This window comes from Glycine soja, chromosome 2 (genome assembly GCF_004193775.1).
Source record: "Glycine soja cultivar W05 chromosome 2, ASM419377v2, whole genome shotgun sequence".
In the NCBI taxonomy this organism is placed as follows: domain Eukaryota; kingdom Viridiplantae; phylum Streptophyta; class Magnoliopsida; order Fabales; family Fabaceae; genus Glycine; species Glycine soja.
Window position 1 is genome coordinate 47,577,430 of NC_041003.1, and position 26,181 is coordinate 47,603,610.

At 31.5% G+C, this 26,181-nt stretch overlaps 4 protein-coding genes and 1 long non-coding RNA gene across 6 annotated transcripts; 3 read left to right on the top strand and 2 right to left on the bottom strand.

The window, feature by feature from the left end:
* The first annotated feature begins 601 nt into the window (after positions 1 to 601).
* LOC114400322 (putative phosphatidylglycerol/phosphatidylinositol transfer protein DDB_G0282179) lies at positions 602 to 3,544 on the top strand. Its single transcript, XM_028362736.1, has 4 exons — positions 602 to 827; positions 1,617 to 1,718; positions 1,987 to 2,153; positions 3,220 to 3,544. Exons 1-4 carry the CDS (start codon positions 668 to 670, stop codon positions 3,325 to 3,327), a joined length of 537 nt encoding a protein of 178 aa, XP_028218537.1. The 5' UTR covers positions 602 to 667; the 3' UTR covers positions 3,328 to 3,544.
* A 2,950-nt stretch (positions 3,545 to 6,494) lies between these two features.
* Positions 6,495 to 9,554, top strand: LOC114400328 (serine/threonine protein phosphatase 2A 59 kDa regulatory subunit B' gamma isoform-like). The gene is made up of 2 exons (XM_028362749.1): positions 6,495 to 8,135; positions 8,818 to 9,554. Exons 1-2 carry the CDS (start codon positions 6,912 to 6,914, stop codon positions 9,205 to 9,207), a joined length of 1,614 nt encoding a protein of 537 aa, XP_028218550.1. The 5' UTR covers positions 6,495 to 6,911; the 3' UTR covers positions 9,208 to 9,554.
* Positions 9,555 to 10,048: 494 nt separating this feature from the next.
* LOC114400332 lies at positions 10,049 to 11,889 on the bottom strand. Its single transcript, XM_028362762.1, has 2 exons — positions 11,745 to 11,889; positions 10,049 to 10,899 (listed from the first exon to the last, which is right to left on the bottom strand). The coding sequence occupies exon 2, from the start codon at positions 10,845 to 10,847 to the stop codon at positions 10,413 to 10,415; it is 435 nt and encodes a 144-aa protein (XP_028218563.1). The 5' UTR covers positions 10,848 to 10,899; positions 11,745 to 11,889; the 3' UTR covers positions 10,049 to 10,412.
* A 664-nt stretch (positions 11,890 to 12,553) lies between these two features.
* Positions 12,554 to 17,717, top strand: LOC114400339. Of its 2 annotated transcripts, XR_003663935.1 has the most exons (6): positions 12,554 to 12,738; positions 12,999 to 13,116; positions 16,512 to 16,547; positions 16,697 to 16,783; positions 17,178 to 17,269; positions 17,385 to 17,717. It is a non-coding gene; the product is annotated as an uncharacterized LOC114400339 (long non-coding RNA). The 2 variants fall into 2 exon arrangements; XR_003663936.1 differs by lacking the exon at positions 12,999 to 13,116.
* A 1,022-nt stretch (positions 17,718 to 18,739) lies between these two features.
* Positions 18,740 to 21,869, bottom strand: LOC114400346. The gene is made up of 5 exons (XM_028362786.1): positions 21,514 to 21,869; positions 20,983 to 21,107; positions 19,532 to 19,623; positions 19,128 to 19,214; positions 18,740 to 19,051 (listed from the first exon to the last, which is right to left on the bottom strand). Exons 1-5 carry the CDS (start codon positions 21,861 to 21,863, stop codon positions 18,947 to 18,949), a joined length of 759 nt encoding a protein of 252 aa, XP_028218587.1. The 5' UTR covers positions 21,864 to 21,869; the 3' UTR covers positions 18,740 to 18,946.
* Between the last annotated feature and the right edge of the window lie 4,312 nt (positions 21,870 to 26,181).

Below are 26,181 nucleotides of genomic sequence, written 5' to 3' on the forward strand. Positions count from 1 at the left end.
AACATCTTATATTATACAAACCAAAAGGTTATTTTACAATTTTTAAGTTAAATTATAATTTTGATTTTCTTAATTTCTTAAATTTATGATTTTAGTTTTTTTTTGGGTTTTAATTGTTCTATTTTGTTTTTCTATTTTTATAAATTGATAATTTTGATTCTTTTATGAATTATTAAACATTTATTTTAATTAATTGAGTTATCGAGTTAATTATAAATTAATCAAAAATTATTAATTATAAAAAATTATTAATTATAATTTTTTATAATATTATGTCCTCTTCTTTTCTCCAAACATATTTTCTACTTGTAGTACTACACATAGTTCCATCAAATCTCACATTAGGTTAATAGTTTTTTTTATCAAAGTCTTTTAGTGATTAATAAATTTTATTTAATTTATAATTAATTTAATTTATAATTAATTTAATATATCATAATTATTAGTCAATAGTCAATGAATCGGAAACCAAAATGAAGAATTTAAAAACCTCGAGATGTACATTACGATTTAACATTTTTTATTATAATATATGGTTTTTTTTTATGTTGGTATATGATATCAATTAAATAATCGATAATAACCTTCATACGTTGCACGCAACACACGTTAGTATTAATTTATTGATTTTTTTCGATACTAATATTAATTTATTATTGATGTATATATGATGCCAAAGGTGGCGCATTCCACATCCATAACCATGGCGTCTAACTCTGCTTCCGCTCTTTACTTCCTTTTATGCCTATCGCCCATCACTTTGCTTCTTTCTGCGTTTCGTGCTCAAGCTCAATCTCATGCTCCAGCTCCCACTTTCAAGTACTGTGGTAGCTAACTAAACTACCTTTACTCTTCATTTTATTTTAGTTCATCATTTTGTTTCATTCAACTTTCATGCCCCATCTTAGTTATGGAAAAATAGTGAGCTTTCAATGTGAGATTCCACTCTGTAATGGGTTCTTCTGCCATTTGCAATGCTCTTAGTTAACGAGAAACGGTAAAATATGGTTAACTTAAGCCATCAAGGGAATACCTAACAGAGGACCCATGGCATCTTGCTTTTGGTTTTTTTTTATTTTCAAATAAGTTAGGGTTAGGGGAATAAAAAAGTTGTCATGTGCGCATCGCATGATGACAACGGGTAAATGAATTTGAAATTGAAACATTAGTTTTTTTTTTTTTTTTTTGTTTAATTAGAAACGGAATGGTTGAATTGAGCAAAAATGTAAAGGTTATCTGTGTAATTTACCATTTCCAATTGTTTTCTTATTTTTCAGCCGTAGTAGTTAAGAAATTTATAAGTGTTCTGATAAATTATTTCTATTTGATTTAATTATTTCTTTATATTTTAAGCCTAGCTATAGCCTATAGCAGAATTAGTTTTATTTTTATTTTTATTTTTTAATTTATACTTCTCCATTTCTGCTGTCACTGTGATGTGGTACGGTCCTCTAACTCCCAAATGTTTTAGCGGATTTGTCTTTATTTAGGAAACTCTAAAATGCTGCTTTTCAATATGTAAATCTTAAGTTACCTGTCTGGTTAGTGGTTTTTGGTGCTTGTATCACTTGGTTTGTTAGCTCTTTCTGTATTGATTTGAATTTTATGCTATGCAGAAAAGAATGCAGACTATGCTGTGAAGGTGAGTGGAGTGGAAATATTGCCTGACCCCGTGGAGAGAGGAGTGCCATTCACCTTTAAGATCCCAGCTTATACTCGTGAGTGTTGACTCAATTTCTATAATATTTTGCCATTGTATTTATTTATTTATATATATGTTATTCTTGTAATACATTATGTTTGCATGAGCTGCTTAACATGAAAAAATTCCGAAAAGAACTTGTTTTTTAAAAACTAGTCATGTATAAGTACAAAGTACAAACATAATAAGCTTTTCTTTTTGTTAGTATAAAGCTTTTATGTTTAGATTTTGACCTATTAACTTACATTACTAATGAGTGGAGATTGTACCTATTATTGATGCAGCTGAACCAATTCAAAGCGGGGACTTGTTATATGAAATTTCTTATGCTGGAATAGAAGCACAACCTGCTACATTTCTCCATGATCTCTGTGAGGAAGCACCATGCCCAGTACCTGCAGGCAACTTTGTGCTCGTTCACACCGAATTATTGCCTCCGGTTACCCCACCAGTTAGTTTCCACTTCCCACTTTACCAAATATATTCACAGTTCTGTGGCTAATCTGAGAATATTATCCTATCAACAAAATAAAGTCTGTGTTCCCTTGACATCTGTATGGGATTGGGACCTCTTCAAATCTATGAACTTACTTGGCAAGGCATCAACTCATTTTCTCATTATGGCATTATTGGGCATTTGCAAAGCAAACCTGCACTACTAATTCCCCTTTCTGGTTTTTAGCTGTTAAAAAGCAAAACATATTGTGATGTGAATAATGGTAATAACTAAGAAGTAGTATTGTTCACGGTTTAATACAGAAAAATGAAGGGAACCAGAAAACGGTTAGTCCGAACTGAACTAGAAAACGTTTCACATGAACTATTTCTTTGGTTCAGTACACCAGTAAAAATGTTTCGGTTTTTGAACCCTTAATGGTTCATGGATCTGTTTGGTTCATAATACTTTTGGATCAATCATGGTTTGGTTCAGCACAGGAAACTAAACCAAACTAAACTGGAACATGGTTCTCTCTGAACCAAACTGGAAAATGGTTCTCTCCCAAATTGAACCATACTATTTCTTTGTTCCGTTCACTGATGAAAATTGTTTGGTTTTCTAACTCTCAATTCAATTTAGTTGGTGGTTTAATTTGGTTCTCTAATACTTTTTGAAGAGTCCTAGTAACAAGTTGTAGAAGTGACAACGATATTAAGCTATCATGATCAAAAGAATTTGATGTTTCCTCCTCCCCTTTTACTGGTTTCGTCTATACATAAACTGTTGGAGCTCTTATATATCATTACAACTCAAGCACAAATTTTGATTGTTATTTGTTAATCAAGGGCCATTTGAACTATAACTCCTGTAGCTAAATGTGCTACTAATTACTCCAAGCAACTATTAGATCAGTTTTTCCTTGATAACCGCATGTTATGATATATGTCATTCCTGCATTCCTCAGCTTGTTCTTGTTATGGTCTTCAATGAATTTCTGATTTACAACGTATCTGTTTTACCTTGAACATTTAACACAATGGGTTCTTTGCCTAATTATTTAATCGTGCTACTTATGCAGGGCACCTATAATGTGAAGCTGAATTTTAAGGATCATAACGACAAGCTGTTAACTTGCATCATCTTTCCCTTCAAAATCGGTTCTAAATCTTCAGTGTCTGCTATCTAACTGTCCAGCGCAAAACTGCTCCTAGATGCTACCTCAACTTTGCGTATTACTTTTGTTTAGGGTGTAGTTTTAGTGTGTACTAGTTGAGTGCAATGCTGTGGGCTATGAATGATGCTTTTTCGCACCCAATAATGGTATAAATAGCCCTACGAGAAGTGATTGTCACATCTATTTTGTATTGTTGTCTTCAATAAATTTGGACTTCTAAAAATCCTAATAGCCGGTGCAAATTACTATTAACTTGGATCCCCTCCCTCCAACCCCTAAATTGTTACCAATTTAAGAGGATGATTTACTATTTAGGTTTTAAGTGAGCTAAGTTACATTAATGATTGGATTAAGTACGTGTAAGTGAATTTTTTTAAAACCTTTTAATGGTATTCACCCACCCATGAGTTACAAGTAATGAAATTTGATTTAATGAGAAGTAGACTTTGAACCAGTGGGTTTGCACGGGTCTTTTTTTAATTATATATAGATAAAAATAAAAACAATAATTTTAAATATTTTGTATTATATTAAAAATAATTATATTATTAATGAGAAAGTTGATTAATTATATTTTTAGTTGAGTTAATTTTATCTTAAAATTAAATATATTAAAATTTATTGTTTATTTAAGTAATAATGGTCATATAATATCTACTATTTTATTATATATAATAATAATGTCTTAGGAAATTTTAATATATAATATTATAAATTTTTTTAGTTATTTTGTAAAATATATACTTTAATGTACCTTATTTTTTTAAAAAATAAAATCAAGCATAGTTAAATATTATTTAGTTTACTATTAATGTGAAAATTATTATTTAAAATGGTATCAAAATTATATAATTAGGTTAGTACATTTAAATGATTATGGATGAATTTAATTGAAAATTATATTTTATAAATAAGTTAATTTAGAGTTTAAATTTATATATTTATTTATTTTGCATAAAATTCAAGTTTAAAACTCATTCATGTATTTATTATAGTTTTGTGCTGATCTTGATTAATATGATTTAATAGTATTTTAATACATGTAACTGTTGAATCTTATTATTATTTATTGTGTAATTTCATTGTAGTATTAAAATAATCATTGAACAAAGAGTTATATTAGAAAATATATTTTAAAATTAAAAAATATTGTTAACTTTATAATACGATAAATTTTATAACATATATTTTTACATATAGTTATTTTTATATAAAAGTGAAACCAATAATATTTATTTTTTAATTATTGCATTTATAGTTTTAAAAAAAAATACTTTATAAAATAAAATTTACAAAATAATGTAATTTTTTTTATATTAATATTAACTATTAATCTTCTATCATTAATTTACACTTATCTAATTAGTTCTATTTTAAATAATTAACATTGAATATATCTATTAATAATTTTATTTTTAAACATATATATATATATATATATATATAATTTTTATATTTTTTATTTTCATATTATATTGTATTATTTTATAACTTTAAAGTCATAAATTTAATTTATTATTTTTTCAGAAATATATTTTAAAGTAACTAATTATAAAAATAAATAAATTTGTGCATAAATAGTAATATTAAATTAGTGTAAAATTTTATATTTATTTTATTTAATAATTTCTCCTTCATATTAATTTAATATGTAAAATTAAATATTACAAATAATTTAAATTATTATTAATGTGAAAAGTTATTGATTTTATTAAAATATATCTAGTGACACAAAACGTAAAATATTCTTTTTCCTTCAAATTACTTATTTTGGTGTAACAACATAATATTAAAAAATTTAATTTATATTCTTCTTTCAAATCCCTAATTTTACTAATAATGTGATAATGAGTGACTCAACTTTTATATATTAGGTACTTTCCAATTGGGAAATCACGGGAAGAGAGTTTAATATAAAAATCTGGTTTGAATTCTTAATACCGTATTGGTTTTTCAAATTTTAGAGGAAAAAAGAAAATACTTTCACCAAAGAAGAGAATACGAAATATTTGACTAAAAATAATGTTACACTCCCGAGTCAAGGTTCCTCTCACCTTATTATGTAGATAGGGATCACTAACACAATTAGGTCTAATGCTCTTATTTAACCACCAAAATATCAGTAAGAGGGAGCAGAGTGTGCAGCTGTTGATCAAAATGATATTCATACTATTGACACTGATACAGGTGCAAACCAATGAATTGGTATCCCTATTTAATATTTATACAAGCTACATCAAAAGGAAACAAAAGAAACATAAACACTAACTAAAAACCTATCCAAGTAAATAATTGATAAACTTAAAATCCATAAATAATTGATAAAAAGAAGTTTTAAATTATTATGAAGTCTGAAATCTAAAATCAACTAATAAAAGAGTATTTCTAAACTATTCTAAATAGACCTTATTGATCATGTAAGACTAATTAATGCCAACATCTAAATTAAAAGAACAAAAAAAAACTGAAAAAAAAATGCAATCTGTAACTTTTGTTTGTCAAGTTTTAACTAATTAAATCAAAACTTTCAAGTTAATATTTTTTGAAAAAAAAACATAATATAACACTTCTATTAACTTTTTTTCCCTTTTTTTAAAAAAGTTAATTACTAACTTGTAAAATACCTAAATATCTCTCCAAACAAATACTTAATATTAAAGTTGTAACTTATTTAATTGAGTCGAGTGCATAAATTGTTATAACATTTTTGTTTTTGATTTATACGTAAATTGTTATAAAGTTTTTGTCTTTTATTTATACGAGAAAACATACACTTAATAAAATGGTAGTATCATTTTAATATATTTGACAAAGTTTTATTTTTTTAACATTATATAATTTTAAATTTTATAAATTAATTTCATAAAACTTTTTAGCTATACTCGTAATATCTTTGGGTAGAGACTAGAGAGTAAAATACTAATTCTTCGATATAATTCATTTAATTTGACAAAATTTATGTACGTAAATTAAGCATCAATTTATTATAAATTTTAATTTATAACAATAAATATTGTTTAACATATTTTATCATTGATTAAATTTCATCAAAATTTATAACTTTTAATAAATTTTAATTAATAATCAAAAAAATCTATTTAAAAAAAGCATATAAGAGAACATGTGACTAACTTTTGTGTTATGAAAATATAAAAAATTAATAAAATTCAAATATCAAAATTGGGCCACATACATCATCAACTTTCTCTCACTAGGGCAAATTTCCTGTGACCAATTTCCCTCTTTTTAACTTCACTCTCCCCAATTTTCTTCCACTCTTGTAGCATCTTCTCACTCTTATTCTCAATGTAAGTTCTTTCCACTTCTTCATTCCTTCAATTTCTTCACGCCCTAGCGCATGCACCCACAATCCGTGAATTTATGAGTACAATTTTCAGTGATGTTTTTCGAGGTATGGGTTTCGGATTAGGGTATTCGGGCATGCTTAAATCGCACCCTCCCACGTGTTTCATTAGCTGTTTTCGATAATGTTATTGATCGAGGTTGTGAAAGTTTGATTCATTTGTAGATAGTTGGGGTTGTTGGTTTTTTTTTTTTTTTTTTTTTTTTTTTCTGGTTCTGGGGGTGTTCTAGATATGATTAAACAGATATTCGGTAAAATTCCTCGCAAACCCTCAAAATCATCTCACAATAATTCAAACGGGGAAGGAGGGTTCAATGATGGTTTCTCACTGAACTCATCTTCTAATAATACCCTCTTGAAGTCCAATTCAGTTTCTTCAAAATCTTCAAGTTCTTGTTCAGTTGGGTCTCGTTCTGGGAATGAGACTATTGCTCAATACTATTCAAATCAATCTAAGAAATCAGCTCCTACTTCAGGTTCAGTAATGGCTTCGGCAGCTTATGAGGCTTTGCCTAGTTTCAGGGATGTTCCTAGCTCGGAGAAGCAGAATCTTTTTATCAGAAAGTTGAATATGTGCTGTGTTGTGTTTGATTTCAATGATCCTGTCAAGCATCTCAAAGAGAAGGACGTTAAGCGGCAAACTCTACTTGAGCTTGTTGATTATGTTTCGTCTGTGAATTCGAAGTTCAACGAGTTAGCGATGCAGGAGATGACGAAGATGGTGGCGACCAATTTGTTTCGTGCTCTGCCTTCTTCCAATCATGATGGAAATTTGGAAGACATGGGTGAGCCTGACGAAGAGGAACATGTTTTGGAACCGGCATGGCCTCATCTGCAGATTGTGTATGAATTTCTCTTCAGATTTGTGGCTTCACCTGAGACGGATGCTAAGCTTGCTAAAAGATACATTGATCATTCGTTTGTGTTGAAGCTGCTCGACCTTTTTGACTCAGAAGACCAAAGAGAGAGGGATTACCTGAAGACTATCCTCCACCGTATTTATGGAAAGTTCATGGTGCATCGGCCATTCATTAGAAAAGCCATCAACAATATCTTTTACAGGTTCATATTTGAGACAGAGAAACACAGTGGGATTGCAGAGTTGCTTGAAATATTGGGCAGCATAATTAATGGTTTTGCTTTGCCTTTGAAGGAAGAGCATAAGCTGTTTCTTGCCCGTGCGTTGATCCCGCTTCACAAGCCTAAGTGTGTTGCTCTTTATCATCAACAGCTTTCGTATTGCATAACTCAGTTTGTTGAGAAGGACGTCAAACTAGCCGATACTGTGGTAAGAGGCCTTTTGAAATATTGGCCGATAACTAATAGTGCAAAGGAGGTAATGTTCCTTAGTGAGTTGGAGGAAGTTTTAGAGGCAACTCAAGCAGCAGAATTTCAGCGATGTGTGATCCCACTATTTCGTCAAATTGGTAGATGCCTCAATAGCTTACACTTTCAGGTGCTTATGAAATTCCCCCATATTTTTTTCCTCATTTGTGATGTCTTCTGTCTGCATTCATTTTATTAGCATTTTCTAACACCCGTGACACAGCTCTGTATCTCTATTTCTATGTTATTCATTTCCATTCTCACTTTGCTTCTCTTAGATATCTTAGATGTTCTCTAATATTTGATGATTACCTCTCGAAATTGCAATAAATTTAACAAATGTAAGCAGCTCAGCCATCAGATCAGAGCACTTGTATTGATACTAGAAAGCTAAACTTTGTTACATTGCCATTTTCTTTTCTTTTCTTTTTTTTTTGGGGGCGGGCGGGGCGTCAGATGTGGCACTGCAGAACTTTTTCCATAAAGATGCTATTCATAATTTCATATGAAATGATTATTGTATTTTGCTTGAAAGATGAATTTATGTTGCCAACAAAAATATTATATATGGCTGTCTTTTATGTTAGAACTTGTATTTGTGACAACTATAGACTTCGTAGATTTTTGTATTGTGTTACAAGCTGCAGTGCTACAATACAACATACTTTAGTTTTGTTATCTGGAATCAGTCTCAAAAGATTCAAAGAAACAATGAAACACCGCATAAGTGTTATATGAAAGCATGTGTTCAAATTAAAATTTACCTAGGATTTATTGAATTAGATTTGATATTGACTTGATTTTGTTGGCAGGTAGCTGAACGAGCACTGTTTCTGTGGAACAATGATCATATTCGAAATTTGATCTTACAAAACAGCAAAGTGATACTGCCTATAATCTTCCCTGCTATGGAGAAAAATATACGGGGCCATTGGAATCAAGCTGTTCAAAGCTTGACCATGAATGTTAGAAAAATATTCTCTGATGCTGACCAGGCACTTTTTGATGAATGCTTGAAGAGATTCCAAGAAGAAGAAATCAATGATAGGGAGAAGCAAGAGAAGCGAGAATCCATATGGAAACAACTGGAAGATGTTGCTGCAGCTAATGCTGTAAGCAATGAGGCCATCCTTGTCTCAAGATTTGTGTCCTCTGTTGCAATTGCTACCAGTGCTAATCAATTGGCAACTGCAGGTGGTTGAGAGCCATCAGAGATCCAAATTGTTTGTTCTGACCCCATGATGAGGAACAAAGGTGAATGGGGGGTTGATGTGGATACCAGACTGCTCCTTGTTTCTGGGCTTTTTTATCTCATCATTTGTTCTGGAATCATGGGTTGTACTATGTACCATAAGGAATGTAGTTTATAATAGGCGGTGTTTGTTTAGAAGTCTAGCCATCGAGATTATGCAGTGATACAAAAACAATCCTTTTCTTTTGCCATATTTATGTAATTTTAACATTAGTAAAATTTCTATTTCTTTTAGCCATTTGCAGGATAAGATCCCAACTCATTGTTCCCTCTGGCAGTTATTTGTTCTTCACTGGCTGAACCTGTCACAGTGGATCCAGTTTTTTTTCTTTTTAGAGGGGTCATTACACGTTCAGAGTTTGGTGCTTTTAATTGGACCTTTTCTTATTTATTATTAAACATTTGTTGGTTGGGTTCTTTGGGATCTATGTCTCCTTTCAAGGATTGGAATTGTCTTCCCACCCATCCTTACCCCACCCAGTGTTATGCCAAATGTAAAGTTGCATCTACAACTCCAAGTGAATAAGTTTGCTCTCATGTTTATAACGGGATGTTTCTTGTACTCGTTTGCATTTATATATATGTGTGTGTATATATATATATGCTTATAGAAGGCTGTAAAAAACAAATTGAATCTGTGTGCTTAATACTATGATGCTTGGGAGATTTGTTATTTTACATCCTGCTTGGGAGACAAATATGAAGTTGGTCTTTATGAACTAATCGGGAAGTCTTGCCTTGCAGAGACAGAACGTGCAAAAAGATAAAACAGAAGCATTTAGGACCAATTCTTTTAAATGATGGCAAAGTATCACAATATATTGGTGATACATTTAGAACTGGAAAACTAAAACTTCAAAAAACATCAATTACATAAAACATCCAGATAAGATGTGCATGTTACTTTAAGTGGTTACCAAGCATCATCTCCTCATCAATCATCATCACCATATGCTCTGAAACTATAACGTTCTTGATATGAACCATTTAAATTTGAAACAGATGATAAGATGGCAAAGTATCACAAGCATTCAAATATATAGGTAGTACAGTTAGAACTGGAAAACTAAAACTATAAAACAGATCTATTACTTTAAACACCCAGATAAGATGTGCATGTTACTCTAAGTGGCTACCAAGCATCATCTCTCCTCATCAATGATCATCACCATATGCTCTGAAACTATAACGTTCTTGATATGGACCGTTGAACCAGAGGTCAGCCTCAAACCACTTTGGGTAACGGACCAAGTCCCCAGCCACAAATTGCATGAAACGGTTGCTCCCTTCAGGCACAACTCTCACTTCCCCTTCTTCAATGTACACCAGTTGGTCTACCTGCCAGTCCCAGGGCAACTTGCTTTTCCCAGTCTTCCACACCGACCATTTTGAAACTCCAAGCTCAGCTAGTTTCTCAGGAGACACTTTTCTTTCCACCTTCACATTGTACAATTCCTCCAAGGATTTCTCTATCCCCATTGCTTTTATGCAACACCTTCCTTTAGAAGAATTCCCTGACTTTCTGAAATCCTTGGAACCATTGTTGAGAGGAGAATAGGTGATGGCTGATGTTGTCAACAGGCTTGCCATGCCTGTTCGACAGTTTGCACTCGATGTGCTTCACTAACAAAACAGCACAAATCTGAAAGAAAGATTTTAGGAAATTCAAAGACTTCCAACTTTAATGATGAGCATTGGATAAAAGTTCCAAAACCAACACATTTCCCTCTTAAATTACCATGAGGAATCTCAGTTAATTTTTAACTCCAAAGGGGAAAAAACTGACTCTATAACATAAACTTCCGATGATTCTATAGTAGCATGTGTAGTTATGCTTCCTTATGTGGGAGGAGATATAAGGTTGGCTTGGTGGTGAAGGGAGGAGGGGAGAGGTCTTGGTTCGAATCCCCCCACTAACAGAAACTAACAACTAACATTTCCTCATAAAAAAAAATGTTTCCCTATGGTTTGTTTGTTTTATTTGTTTGTTGTGCTGTGTCTGTTCCCATCATACATGGCTAGAAAAGGAAACAATTTTCCAATTTTTTTTCCTTGAAATTTTGAGAAGACAATAATAGCACATATATAATAATTAGGGAAGAGATAACCTGAGTGAAGTTGAGGTTTACCTTAGCTGGTACCTATAAACTTTGAAACCCACAACAATGGAATGGAAATGGACCAGAAAAATGAATAACAATTGAAGTTCAGAAAATCATCAATGTTTCACTTCCGGTTGTTTTAAGTACTGATTGTCATTCAGAAGGAGATATCATACGTAAAAATACACATAAGAAATCTTCAGATTCCAAAGCACACAAATCAATTCCAAAACACTAGTTTCCTAATTAGGGTTTGGTCAAGACTCAATTCGTGAATGCATGACAAGTGATTAACATACTTGATAAGCTTCGATGTTCTGACTTCTGAGTTGAAATGAACACCGACTAAGGAGCAAAAAAAAATGATTGAAGTTTGAGACTTTACCGGTTCAAAAGAAGCGCAGGTTTGAAGATGATGCAGGTGGAAATTTCGCTTCGTTTCAACCAGGGAACTGGTGAGGTTTATCCTCAAAGTTGAAACCTTTATTTAGTAACAGTGGAGTGCCACTCTGTTGTTGCCTACACAACTATTTGTGTTTAATAAGACCTACATATATTTCATGAAAATATATTAAAAAAAAGTATTAAAGAGTATATTAGTAATATATATTTCTTAAGATGTGATCATGAAAAACAGAAAAAATAAGAAGCAAGCAAATAAGAAGAATAAAAATAAAATAGAAATACAAAATTTTTATTATTTTTTAAAAAAGAAGAAATATAAATGTGATTTTTTTTTCTTATGAAATAAAAAAACCCTTCTCCCCAAATGAAATGGAAGGAGGAAAATGAAAACTTCTCTTTTACATTTTAATTTCTTAAAAAGTAAATACATTTTTATAAAACAAAATATTAGAAATTAATAATTTTTTATTAAAAATATTAGAATAAAAATCTTGTTATTTTTAAAAGTAAACTAGAATTCTAATTAATATAAAAATATTTTTCATATAGTTTATTTATTTCTTTGCCCTATATCCCATTTATATTACTTCTCATATCATATCTAACAAAGATATCTCTAGAGTAGTAACTAAGACATATAATTAACTGAAAAATAGAAAAGAGAAATATAGGGAGGAAAGGACATAGACAGTTTTGGTGGTTGAACGTGTCCACTTGTGGTGCGCAAATTTGTTGCCTTTTTCAATGATGATAATGATCATTGATAAACCAAACAAAGAAGAGGGAAAAAGCAGTTGCTTTACTTCATTCCCACATATCTAAATTTTTTTAGCTTGTTTTTATGTTATTGCTTCGCTTCAACCCATTAATGGAATATCTAAGCTCTCAGTGGGGATTTCATTCCCACAGAAGAAATGTAGCCTAGCCGAAGATCCCTCCTTTTGAGATCATAAGCTGTTCCCTCCAGAACCCAGGTACGAATCTCCAGTGTGTCATGCCAAGATGTGTTTTCTATGTAACAAGTCCAAATAGAGATTTACATTTTATTTTGAATTTAATTAGAATGCACTTACAGTTTTACATTGTCTTTTAATAATAGATTGTCATAAGATTGTAGACTTTTATAATGCTTACTTTAAAAGTTAATGTATAAACTGATTTTTAAAGTTGATCGTGTAAAATGTTTTATACTCAAAATACATCGAAGTTAAACTAATTTATTTTACTTTTTTAGAGGATTATGTAGAGTGTTTTAGTGAGTGGAGAAGTTGGTGGTGCTGGTGGAGCATACTCATATGAAGCCTTGAAAAGATTAGACCGGCTATGGTCAAGCATATGCTCCTCTCAAGAAGGTTCATGTCATTCAATGGTTCTTATATCCTTTAGGAAATCAAACTATTCTATATGTCTGGTAATAATCTTCATATATATATATATATATATATATATATATATATATATATATATATATATTTTGCAGTTGTGCAAGAACCTCTGCAAGTTGTCTGGCTCATCTGATCTTATTGACAAAGAAAAGGGATCATATGATGTGTTAGTATGTGGAGTGTTAATTCATTGACAAATGTATCAAATTGTCACAAGTAGTAAAGTTACTTGGAAATCCGAATGTTGAATCCACATGAATTTTGTTTGTATTTGAGTTGGTGTATATCCCATAAGGACCTTTAGCTGTTAGGCTCCTAACAATGAGGATTTAGCCTCTCATTTCCGTGAGAGACTTTACACCTTAGAGGCTAACATGGATGGAAGAACGAGAGAGATGGATAAAGGAAGAGGAGATAATGGTTAGAGAGAGGGTTCCCCTATGAGAGATGCTCTGGGTGGGTGTATTCAATAGAACTCTAAGTCTGGGTGTGTCTTTTCTTTCTTTTTTGTTTCTTACTCCTTTTATAGGTAAGGTAGCTTAAAATTCACTCGACCTCATGTTGAGGGCGCACGTACTTCTAGACTTGATGAGGACATGACCAAGAACAAGGACAAAGATTCACTTGAAGGACTTGGAGGACCTATGACAAGGGCTAGAGCAAGGAAAGCAAAGGAAACTCTTCAACAAGTGTTGTCCATACTATTTGAATACAAACCTAAGTTTCAAGGAGAAAAGTCCAAGGTTGTGAGTTGTATCATGACCCAAATGGAGGAGGACTAAATGACGTCACTTCGTCTTAATTTTAGAGTGTTTAGTTTGTCTAAATAATGACCCAATCCTTGTAAAGTTGGCTGACCAAGAATATGTTTTGGGTTAATTAATCAAAGGGGCTTTAGTTTGGTTTAGTTCAAGTTGTAATAAGGGCCTAATTGGCAGCTTAGGCATCAGCCTCTAGGAGACCAAAAATGGTGATTGGCTTGATGGCTTTTGGGGTGACTTTTGGTTGTCACAATTTCAATTACACTCAGCCATTAAGTTCTTTCATTCCCTACGTTAATGACTCATTACTAAATTTAAGTGGATTGTAATTTCCTTTAATGAAGCATATGTAAAATTTGATGGTAAAGCTTCTTTATAAGCTAAACCATTTTATCAATAAAAAAAGTTGAGTTTTATTTAGAAAAATTAGAGTTTATCTCTTTTATCTTAGTGAGAGTAATTCTCCTAAGTTCTTGAGTGATTCAAGAACACCCTGACTATATCAAAGGTCTTTCACATCCTTTGTGTGTTGCCCTCGTCGAAAAGAGTGATTCTTTCCTTCCACCATTTCATCTTCAACCTTATTCTTTCAAATCACAATTCTAGAAAATCCAATTCTGCCCAGAATTATCTTGTGACCATAACTCTCGTTTTACTCGTTCTAATTAAGTAATTCTTGAGCCTAAATTGAAATTCAAAATGAAACCTTTCACCTCGTTTTGGAATAACCTCATTTGGAGTCCTGTAGCTTGAGTTATAGCCATTTCTATATTTCTGTCCAGCCACCACTTGACATACGTTTTTACCATCTCATTCATCCATTTTATGCCAAGATTCACCTTATTAAGGCCCAGGAAATTAGCCACTATCCAACCCTTGAATCTCGCCAATTTTTCATCCTTTTCTTAATCAATTTTCCAACAAGATTTAATCCTAGACGATCCTAAGTCAATCCTTGTGCAATGGAGGTTCATATCAGGACTTAATAGGATGATGTGTGATCTACTGAGCGTATCAACGTCTCGGCTTAGCAAGACGTTCACGTGCTTGGTACGGGATTTCACGCTAAGTGTGCCTTTGAGCTTCTTCGTGGGTCTTCTTCGCACTAAGCTTGAGTTTGGCCACTAAGCGAGGAGGTATCCTGAGCTTGACTTATGCGCTAAGTGAGTTGTCTTATCTTCAACCTTTTCTTCAAGTTTTTGCATTAATTTTTCTTTAAAGCACTTGTAGTTTACTTCTTTTAAATCCTACCTGCCAAGAATTAACATGATATTAAATTCCTCATTATTTCATTAAAAATAACAATAAAATAAAGAAATTGTAATCATTCTTAGTCAAAATTGATTATCAATTAAACCCAAATTTCACAATTATCATGGAGGCACTTTGGGAATCTTTATTGCCACAGCCTTTGTGTGCTAGGGGTCTTCGAGTTGTCATCGTGGAAAGAAATGTACTAAAAGGAGTAATTTCAGCTTCATTGACTGAGATATCAGCATTCTATCCTACGCAGAAAAGAGTCGATAAATTCTTTGAAGGGTTGGATTAATTTTGTGTTGTCTGTGTTGTTTTGATCATTGGAGAGAGCAAGAATGGAATATATCAACTACGGAGCTTTTGGAACTTGTAGAAGTCGGAGTCCTGGAAGAAGATGATATTGAAAGAGCCACAGCAGTAAAATTCAATCCTGTAATTCCTGAACTTCTTGAGTTTAGTTGCCAATCTCTATGTAGCAAGAATCATCTCGATTAGGTATTTCTCCATAACTAATGTCTTGAAGTCACTTTGAACATACATCACATCATTCACTTGCCTAAACACAGCAAAAGATGGATAATGAGGTCTTGCTTGTTACAGTGAAATGACAGAATTCATAGAGCTCTGAAAGATGAAATTATCTAACAACCAAGGGATATCATCAAACAGTACAATAAATTAGCATGTTATCTACTTAGTAACAGAATAAATTTAGTTGTCAATCCCAAGAGAAAAGACCCAACAGTGTTTTATTTTGTATAAAAACTTATAAATGAGAAACTCATTCAAGCTTACAAGGTAGAGAAAAATGAACTACCCTGGCACTCTGGCAGTCTTACTCTCACTTTTGTTATGCTTAGATAAATATTTTATTATTAATATCCTCCATGAATATTAATTCACGATACTTTCTTGTGTTATATATGTGTGTCTTTGAGTCAATTAAAGCATGTGATTTTTATATTACAATTAAAGCATGAATATGTGTGTCTTTGAATCAATATATGTGTGTCTTTGAGTGCTTCGTGGTTGTTCCAAAGAGCAATGTCAGCAAAGAAACAATCCAATGTTCCTGCAGATTTTATTAATGAACTTCTTTATACGAATTTTAGTTGTATGCAGGTAGTTTATTTCTCTCATGACTCAGATTATTATTTTGTTCTTTCTTACTTTATTATTCTGCTTTTGGAGATATAAGGTGGGTTGGATGGTTAAGGGAGAAGGGAAGGGGGGAATGGTCGTGGGTTCAATTCCCTCTACTAACAAATTTAACATTCTAACAATTAATATTTGTCAATGAAAAAAAACTCAGTGTTGCTTCAATTTTATCTTTCACTTCTGCAGAGGCTTGGTGATCCAGTGCTCCGACTGTTTCTACAGGTGGACTTGTTGCCCCAGTCTGAAACTCTGGATATGTTTTTTTGCTTTGTGCCTTTGTGAAAGATTCAATTAATTGAGATGAGAACCAATATCAAATTTTAAACTTGGAATAATGACTGTCCTGAGGAATCATCTATTATTTATCACAGGATGTTGTGCAGTTTGGTCCTCTTTCCAAGACACTGGGCCTGGTTATGTTAACAAATCCTAAAATACTCCCATCCATATTTAAACAGGTAATTCTTAACTTTAGCTATTAGTAACATTTTGTTTCTTTTCTTCATATCAAGACTATGAAAATATGAATAAATATCTCAAATATGAAAACTTATAATGCAGCATCCCCTCTTCCTACATGTTTGTGCTACTTTGCCTGACATAGATTGTAGCATAATTTATAGGATAAATAACCAAATTCGTTTCCAAAAATGTGATACAGAAACAAATTAGTGCTTGAAAGATGAAAAATATAAATTTAATTTCGAATGTGCAAATTCATATGTTTATCTCTTATCTCTTAGTTATACAAACAAACATCTAAGACCTAGTTGGAGGTCAATAAAAATATGTGGCATAATTAGTGAAACAACCTTTTCAATATAGGGGATTAAGCATTTTATCTTATTCCAGGTTGGTATTCCTGTACTTCTTGATTGGTCCTGACATTTTCTGGGGCTTGGCTACTACACCTTTTTATCGACCTTTGCTGATCCTATTGTGAGGTAAAAATCTTTGCAGAGTCCTTCTAAACCACTTATTAATAAGCTTCTTACTTATTCAGAAAGCATATACTAGCAGATCCAATTAACACACCCTTATATTCTATGTATTGCAAAGCCATTTTTAAATGCATTACCATCCAAGACTAGTTTCCACTGGAAGCGGTATCTCGAGGATTGGAAATATGGAGCTGATCTTGATTACAAGTTATATTAACTACTTCTACATATGATTCAGATCAACCTACAAAATAGAGATTATGTGGTGGCGTAATTGGTTTTTCCCTCACATCCAATTTCATGTGGTTCTTTTCAAGATTTACTATTCATTTCATTGACTCTTGATCTTTCAACGGAAACAGGATGTTTTTATTCATTTATACCACTTCCACATCAAGTGAGGTAACATAAATGGAAATTACTTTTTAACTATTTAGTCCGAGATGTATCATTTAAATTGTCCATAGGATGTTCCAAAACGAAGCATTCAAAGAAAACACCATATCAAATCACTAATAAGGGGAAGTTGCGGGATCTAATTTTCCCGCTGATATTTATAACAAAATTAACAAATTAATATTTATTGATAAAAAAATTATTGTTCCTTGAGGAAGCATTCTTTAGGACACTTAAATGATGGATTACAACGACAGTTACTTAATTTATCATTTGTTAATTCATCTCACACTTAAAATTTCTTCAAGAAGCAAAACTTCCTATATTTTTTTAATCTAATCATTTTAGAAGATAATGCTTAAATGAAATATAATTAATATTATCGTTTATATCAAAATTATGTTAGCTTCCCAAGTTAATCTCAACTATTCTTTGATATACGATTAGTGTATAAATATTTAAATAAAAATAAGAATATAATTAAAAGAACAATTATATTTGATATTGTCTTAAGCGAATTATTTCCATCATGTAGCCAAAATCATAATTTTGAATGCAAAATTGATTCTATTAAAATTTTCCAAACATGTTAGCTTGCTTTCTAAAGCATGGTTAGCTACTGTGAACGGTATTCTACCTTTTGGATACCTCTTATCCAAACACAGCATAGATTATTGCCCCAAACGTTGTTTTATGCATCACTCTTTAATCCTATAACAAAATACCTGAGCATTTTTGGGACATATGAATTTCGGGATCCCGTGTTTACTTGATTAAAAAGATCACTAATATATACATAAGAACGCCCAACAATGCAAAATTTTCTATCACAATTCATCCCAATGTTATGGTATAATTTTGCCTTATTTGCATAGACAGTATTTTAGATATTGATCTCACATTGCCAAATGCCATCTGGTTGTGACAAATTATGGTTTTCAGAACCTTAACAAGATATCTATTGTTTAGTCTTGTTATATATTTGCATGAATTCAAGACAGTGATAGGGGAATATTCACCAACTAAGTTAGATTCTCTTACCGTCTATTGTCTAATATACTTGAAAAAGAAAAATTATTGTTGAATTAACCAAAACAAGCATATTCCGCCATTTATTACTATATTAATTATTAACTTACATTATTTTGTACTCTCCTGCACGCTTCAACATTTACAGCCACAACAGACAGAGGCATACTCCATCCAAATTATCTATGTTTGGATACCCATGCCACTATTTCCAAAGCAACTAAAGTAAAAGGAAAACAAATAAAATTGTGAATCTCAATCTGTTCTTTTTGCACCCCAAATTTTAGACAGCTCCTTTACGATAGTCTTCTGCTTAACATCGTCCCTTTCCATATGCCACTTTCGTGACATATTCTCAGCCTGCAAATCCAAGTTTTGAGTTAGGCTCACGAATTGAAATATTCAGAAGATTATACAAATACAGTTTAAAACTTGCCCATATTTTTAAGGGAACAAATCTCTCTTTGATATTCTCAAGTTGTGGCTCGACATAGTCTTTTCCCTTAGTTTTGATGTCACTCATCTGTTACACACAACAAAAATTTCCGATAAAGAAGTTAACAAACTATAATGGAGAATTTTATTTGGCAATATAGAGATCTATTAATACAACTGAAAATCCATAAAAGAAAAAACAGTACCGATATACAATACCAGAGGCTTATACGAAGAAGTTTTATGGTCCTAAATATGTCATTCAACATGATGAATAATTTATGAGGAATGATGAATGAAAATGGAGCAAGTTAGGCATTCAAATGGGTTACTTAACTAATTTAAAAACATACACATTTATTAAGAGAGGGAGAGAAAAAATTGCATATAATTGAAATCACTTACATTATGCAGCTCTAACTTGGAAGCCACCACACCAAATACCAATGCAGCACCACCAAATATAAATGCAGTTGCAACAGCAAACGCCTTTCCAACTATAAAATTGGAAATTTAAAATTGCATTAGAAAACATAAGCATCATACGCAAAGAGTTTGCCAAAAACCTTTTTCTCTTAACTTCATTATTGGTATGACGAGCATGAAAAAATCAAAATAAAGTCATAAACCAATATCTAATGAAGTAAATAACCACCTGAACTTTATGTTCAAGCAAATCAAGTAGAAAAAAGTGAGGTTATTCCCTGGCTTCAATATCCCAAAATGGTAGGATATTAATAAGCATTGTCTTCATAGATATGGTGTGTCCAAACTAAAGCACACAACATTACATGTATCAATAGTGCAACTTCTGGTGATAGTAATAGTGTTATAGCAAATGGTATTGTGTGCTATTAATATCTATGACCCCCATATGTTTCTCCTTGAGTTCCTATAGACCAAAGCACTTTTCTCAGAGTACTGATTATAACTGCTAATGCCCCACTATAGTCTTTCATACTCTAAATCATACTTAGTCCAAAAACAGAGAAAATGATGCCTATTTGGATTTTATTTATTAGCCCTATTAGTTCACACTCAACCCTAAACCTTTTTATACCAGAAAAGTAACTTCTGCCCAAATAGTATCCTGTTACTTGTTTCCCCATAAAAACAACATATATTGTATGACTTAATTCGCTCTCCCTCCTTCTCAATTTCTATATTCAAAATATAAAACACTCTAACCTCAATCTCAAAGTAAAAGGTCTGTCTTATTGTAACACTCCCAACAAATAAAAAAACATAGCTTAAACAGCTTAAAGCTCTATACTTGAGGATGGCTCACTTAAACTTGCCAATATTGCTAATTTAATATCACACACAATTACAAGTTTCTCTACTGTAACAGGGACCCTGTGAAGGTTTAACTCTAGCTCATTTAGTTGATGAGAAACTCGAAAGTATCACAAGTTCCCTCCCTAAATTATTAATACACTCTCTAAACCCAATGCCTCCCCCCTTTATACTATCGCATCAACTCAAACTGGTGGGACCAAGTTGCTAAGTAGAAAGACCTGATGTTTAATATATTGTTATTTAATCAATGTTAAACTCAGAGTATCACATTTTACAAAGTAATCATAGGATAACCATAAGTTAAGGTGGTCTTGTCTATATACCCTCAGTTTTTCACCTATCATTAGCAGATGAGTGCACCAAACCTGACATGTGTAACTATGTGAGTTAGTCAATTGTCAAGTAGATACTGACTCAACATTGTGCAAAACAATTTTTTTCCTTGATGTTGCATCAGAGATAACATCTTATCTACCATTAATGGCAATCGCTTCTAACGTTTACCGATTATAATAATCTACAACAAGCGGGAAAGCTAGTGAGAAGAATGAAATTACCATGTGCAAGCCCTTCCCCTGCAGCTTTCAACTTCTCCGGGTTAACATGGCTGGCATACCTGTCTTGACGCGATTCATTAGCTGTTGAGGCTGAAACCGTGTTTGCTGCTTCAGGCAGTTGCCACCTGTGCAACCAAAAAACCATTGTGTATAAACAATTGAACAAACAAAACGACCCATTATAAACATTAAAAAAAGATGAACCACAATCAGCTTCATTGCCCTATTAAATCCCAAAATTATAAAATTTAACAGAGTAAACAGCATATAGTAACACTAACGGATTTTTACAATATTATTCAATCACAAATCATCATATTTGATAAGTTTATTGATTTTTACCATAATTATCTTAAAAGTCATGTGAACGATGATTTATGATTAATTGATAGTGTACGAATAATACATGAAAATTAAACTCAACTTAAAAACAAAGTTGAAATTCAAATAGGAAAACATTATGCAAATGAAATTTGATTCATAAAGTGAAAAGAATTGGGAAATTGAAACAGAGTGTGATGAAGGAACCACCTTTTAGGGCCAAAGCTGACTTGGGGCAGGGAAAGATAAGCACGCAGAGGATTGAGAGCATCAGGGGATACGGAAGATTGGGTTTTGGGGTCGGAACGAAGGACCCATTTGGACGCAGAGAAGGAAAAAGAGGTGGCTTCATCATTTCTGAACACTTTGGAAGGAAGGGAGTGCCTTAGAACCTCGGGAAGCACATCCGAACAATCATGTACTTCATGAAAGTTAAGGTTGTTGTTGTTGTTGGTCTTAGGAAGAGGATTTTTTTGGGCTAGTTTTCCCACGGCTTGTTTGGATTCCTGGAAAAAGTACGCAGCTTCTTTCCCAGCTAACCTTCCCGCGAGAAAACTCATCTTCCAGCTTGTACTTTGTTCCCGCCGTTCCATTACATATTTATATGGCTCCCAAACTGTTTATTTTATTCAATTTAGTTGAAAATTATCATTAATTATAATTTTTCTTTTTTTTAGCCATAACAATCAACTCAAGTAATAAATCATTTATAACAACTCATACACCTTATTCAAATAATTAAATTATGATAAATTCTACTTTAATTTAAATTATTAATTTTTAATAATTTTTTAAAATTTTGGAGTAACTTTTAATAAGTTAATAGATTAGAAACTCATCAATAATATATCATACTTAAACTCTATTATATCAAATTTTTAAATTGTTTTCAATTTTTTAAATAGATAAATAGTTTAATAAATATCTATTGTCAATATTTGCTAAAAAAAATTAATAAGCATGCATTTGGCAAAAAAGTTATATATTATAAATCAATTAAATATTTTTATGATTTTTAAAATAACTATTTTAAAATTTTATAATGTTTATGATTTAATTTTACACAGTAAGTTTATATATGTTTAATTTAAATTAAAATAAAGAGAATATCAGTAATACACTTTTTAGCATACTAGTTTTTAGCATATTTTACTTAAAATTAATTGAAATTTATAAAATTAAGAGTCAGAGTTATCAGAAAAGGCGTGAAAGATGAAACTCAATTTTTTTTAAATTTTTTTAATAAACTTTTAATCTATAAAAGAAAATGTATTTAAACGAATGTGTTAATAACATTTCTTTAAAATATACCCAAAACACATCAAAACAATAACATTGATTATTATGTTATAATTCAGGAAGATCATCTGCAAAGCAAAGGGATGCCGTGTAAATTGCTTTGTAGAATAAAATATGTGCTTAATTTATTGTATAAGTAGCATTACTCTACTTTCAAACAGAAATGTTGACTATAACTCTGTGAGCTGACCACATAGCATTAAAAAAAGATTATCTAATTGCTTGGGAAGCAAGAACTGTGCACATCTCTAATGTTTGGAGACAAGATCAGTATGCTTGGTGAAAAAGTTTCAGTTTCTATTTTGACGTGGTGTATAACAATTAAGAAATGTGATGATTTTTTCATTGAATCAAATACAGATAATAAAAAATTATAACAACTCACATATTTCTTAATCTTCCCTTGATAAATGGGATGGTCTTAATAAGGCAATGATCATTGACCAATTAACTTTATTTCTTTTTTACAGTAATTCCCCAACGTCTCGTTATAACTTATAAACGCTATTGTTTATTGGAGAACAAAAATAATGCTATTGTTATTATTCTGTTTGTTTTTTTTTTTTTTTGTCCTTAATCGGTATTCTCGTAGATTTATAATATATTCGTAAATGATTAAATCTGGGAAAATAATTATACTTATTTTTTTAAATTTTCTCTGGATTGATAAGAATAAAACCATTTTTTTCTTCAAAATGTGAAGAACTAAATATGCTTTTAGTTATGAGATTAATTTTTTAGATGGAAGGTAACGATTAAATTTATCTAAATTCAAACTCCTACTGTTATAAGTAAACATTATAGTTTTTGACTCTGTACCCCCCCCCCAAAAAAAAAAAGATGGCAATTGACTAACGTTGATGATAGAGAAGTTGTAAAGTTGGCAGTAGGATATTTGCAGTGGCTCTCAAGCCCTCAGAGGCTCAGACAGTGCCACTAATGCGCAACTTAATTCTGTTGCAGTCTGTGTGCACGTGTTTGTGTGCGTGGGATTGTAGAGATTTTATTTTTTGAGGTGAGGGATTGTAGACATAAAATTATGAAATGAATAATTACCAAAAATAAAATTTATACAATGAATATGTGTCGGTGGTTCCCAACTTACTTTTATAGCCCATTTATTTTGTGCCAATTTCAAATTTTATAATAGGGTGTGTTTGTCTTTGTCAATCCCAAACTCTATAGGCTTGTGTCTGTGTGGATCCCAAATTCTATATCCCGCTGTGTGTGTAAATTTTACAAATTTGAACTTGGGTTTTTCTCTAAAGGCTTAATGTATTTTTTAAGTCTATCTTATCTATAATCAGACTCTGTCATTTTCTTTTGTTCAGAATGATTGTCCCAGAACTCATTCAGCTATCCCCTTAGCTAATGCCATATCAACTTTCTCAAGACATGGAGGTTCAGAGAGAGTTGTCATGTGGAGAGAAGCTATCTGCTTGGTTGATTCCATGGTTATTGACTTATTGGCTAACCTGGACCAGAGAACTGGGTTTCATGGTTAAAAAAAGATAAGAAATAATACGTACACTAGATGATATGATTATGGTAATGATTAATGATTATTTTATTTATGGTTTATTGTATTGTGGGGAAATATGTTTTTATTTTTGTGAATGGTATAGAATGCATAGGACAGAAATAAGAGTAATAATCTATCCTAGAAATCAAGGGATTTGATCTTCCTATAAATGTAAATTCTAGATATGATAAAGACAGAAATGACATGACAATTAATAATTATGTATATAAAATGCTGAGTTATTCTGCGCTCATCTTTAAACACTCCCCCTCAATCTTAATTTGGATGTTAGATATCCATCATATCTGATGTACAATCGTTGGTAAGGGCTTTTGCTAGAATGTCGGGTGATACTTATAATTTTATGATCTATTTTTTTCTTAATGAAATGTCTATCGATCTTCACATGTTTTGTTCTATCATGATGAATTGAATTCTTCATAATGTTTATAGCAACCTTGTTATCACAAGAATCTATTGTACATTTACGTCCCCTTGATTAGGACACTCTGGTGATGTAACATTCCCTTCCTTTTCCTTGAAGAAAGATCTTGACTGACCTTACCCATTGGGTATAGTTATGACCATTGGGCATAGTCATGGCTAGTGATGAGGTGAGTAAGCCCATTGTGTGAGCTGGTCGGAAATGATTCAATCTCCACCCATAAGATTTTTGGTCTCCCATGGCTTGGCGGCGCTAGGTTTAGGGATGGTTCAGATTGTGCTATGATACATACGACAGGACACAAATAAGAGTAATAGTCTATCCTAGAGATCAGAGTATTTGATAGTATTTGATCTCCCTATTAACAGTAATGAATGGATGTGATTTGTTTATCTAATCTAACAATTGTATCAAAGAATTGTTAAAGAAAAATCTCTCACTCAACATAAATTAAAGATGGGAACATAATATAATTAATAAAAGGCAAAATTTAACTAGATTTGACATCCTTTGTCTATATTTACGAAAATTCTAACAAAATATTCACTATCTCTTATTGGATTACAAGTTTTCTAGTCATAATAGAACCAACTCTTCACAAGTAGTAGTATATTATCTTACAACTCCAAGATTTTCGATCACAAGTCACAAGTAATAATGATAACACTTTCACCTATAAAAGATCTTCTTGCATATCTTTACTTCACTTCTCTCCTATTTAAAAGTCTCTTCCCTTTACATTAGCGCTTTTCAATTTGGGAGTGATGACACTTCTCTTCAAAATAACCTCTTTTATAGTGATAAGGTGTAACTATTACCTCAAAATTTCAACACCTTTAAAAATTTCATCCTCCTTCATTCAAAGATAAAATGTTGACTTTCTATGAGTCAAATAATAATATACTCTCTGCCATAATTTTTGATTTTAGTATTCAATTATGAATATTAACACTGTTTGTACTTGTAGCCATTGTTAACTACTAACAAAATACATTATTTTGACTTTCACATTTTCAAGAAGACATCTCATATAAGGATATCTTTACATTGATGTACCATCAACTTCATTGTGCTCTTATACTTATCTAATTAGTTCACGTAATGGCATCATTACCTCTAATATCATTATGTGGGAAAACTCAATCCTTACACTCAACACAAATCAAAGATATGAAGACACACAAAAAGCACAACACAAATAGAAAGACTTAATATTAATATCATTTTTGGTCCATTAAATTTTATAATTGTTTCATTTTAATACATTAAATCTTAAAATTGTAACATTTAAATTTTAAAAAAAATTAATTTGACATAATGTAAATTAAAAATAATCACTATCTTTATTTTATTTTAAAAAGCCTTAAATATATTTTTTATCATATGTAATTTGATTCATGATAATTTAATATAATAAAAATTAAAAATAATCACTATCCGTTAAATATTTGATAACATAATATGTGATAATTCCAAAATCATACTTCATTTTCACGTGGGTAGTTCATTAGATTATCGATTTACGTTGAGTCCTAAGATTCGGTGCAACGTAATTCTAAGAGACATAAACTAATTTATCTTTTTGTTTGGTATGTACAGTATAATTACTTAA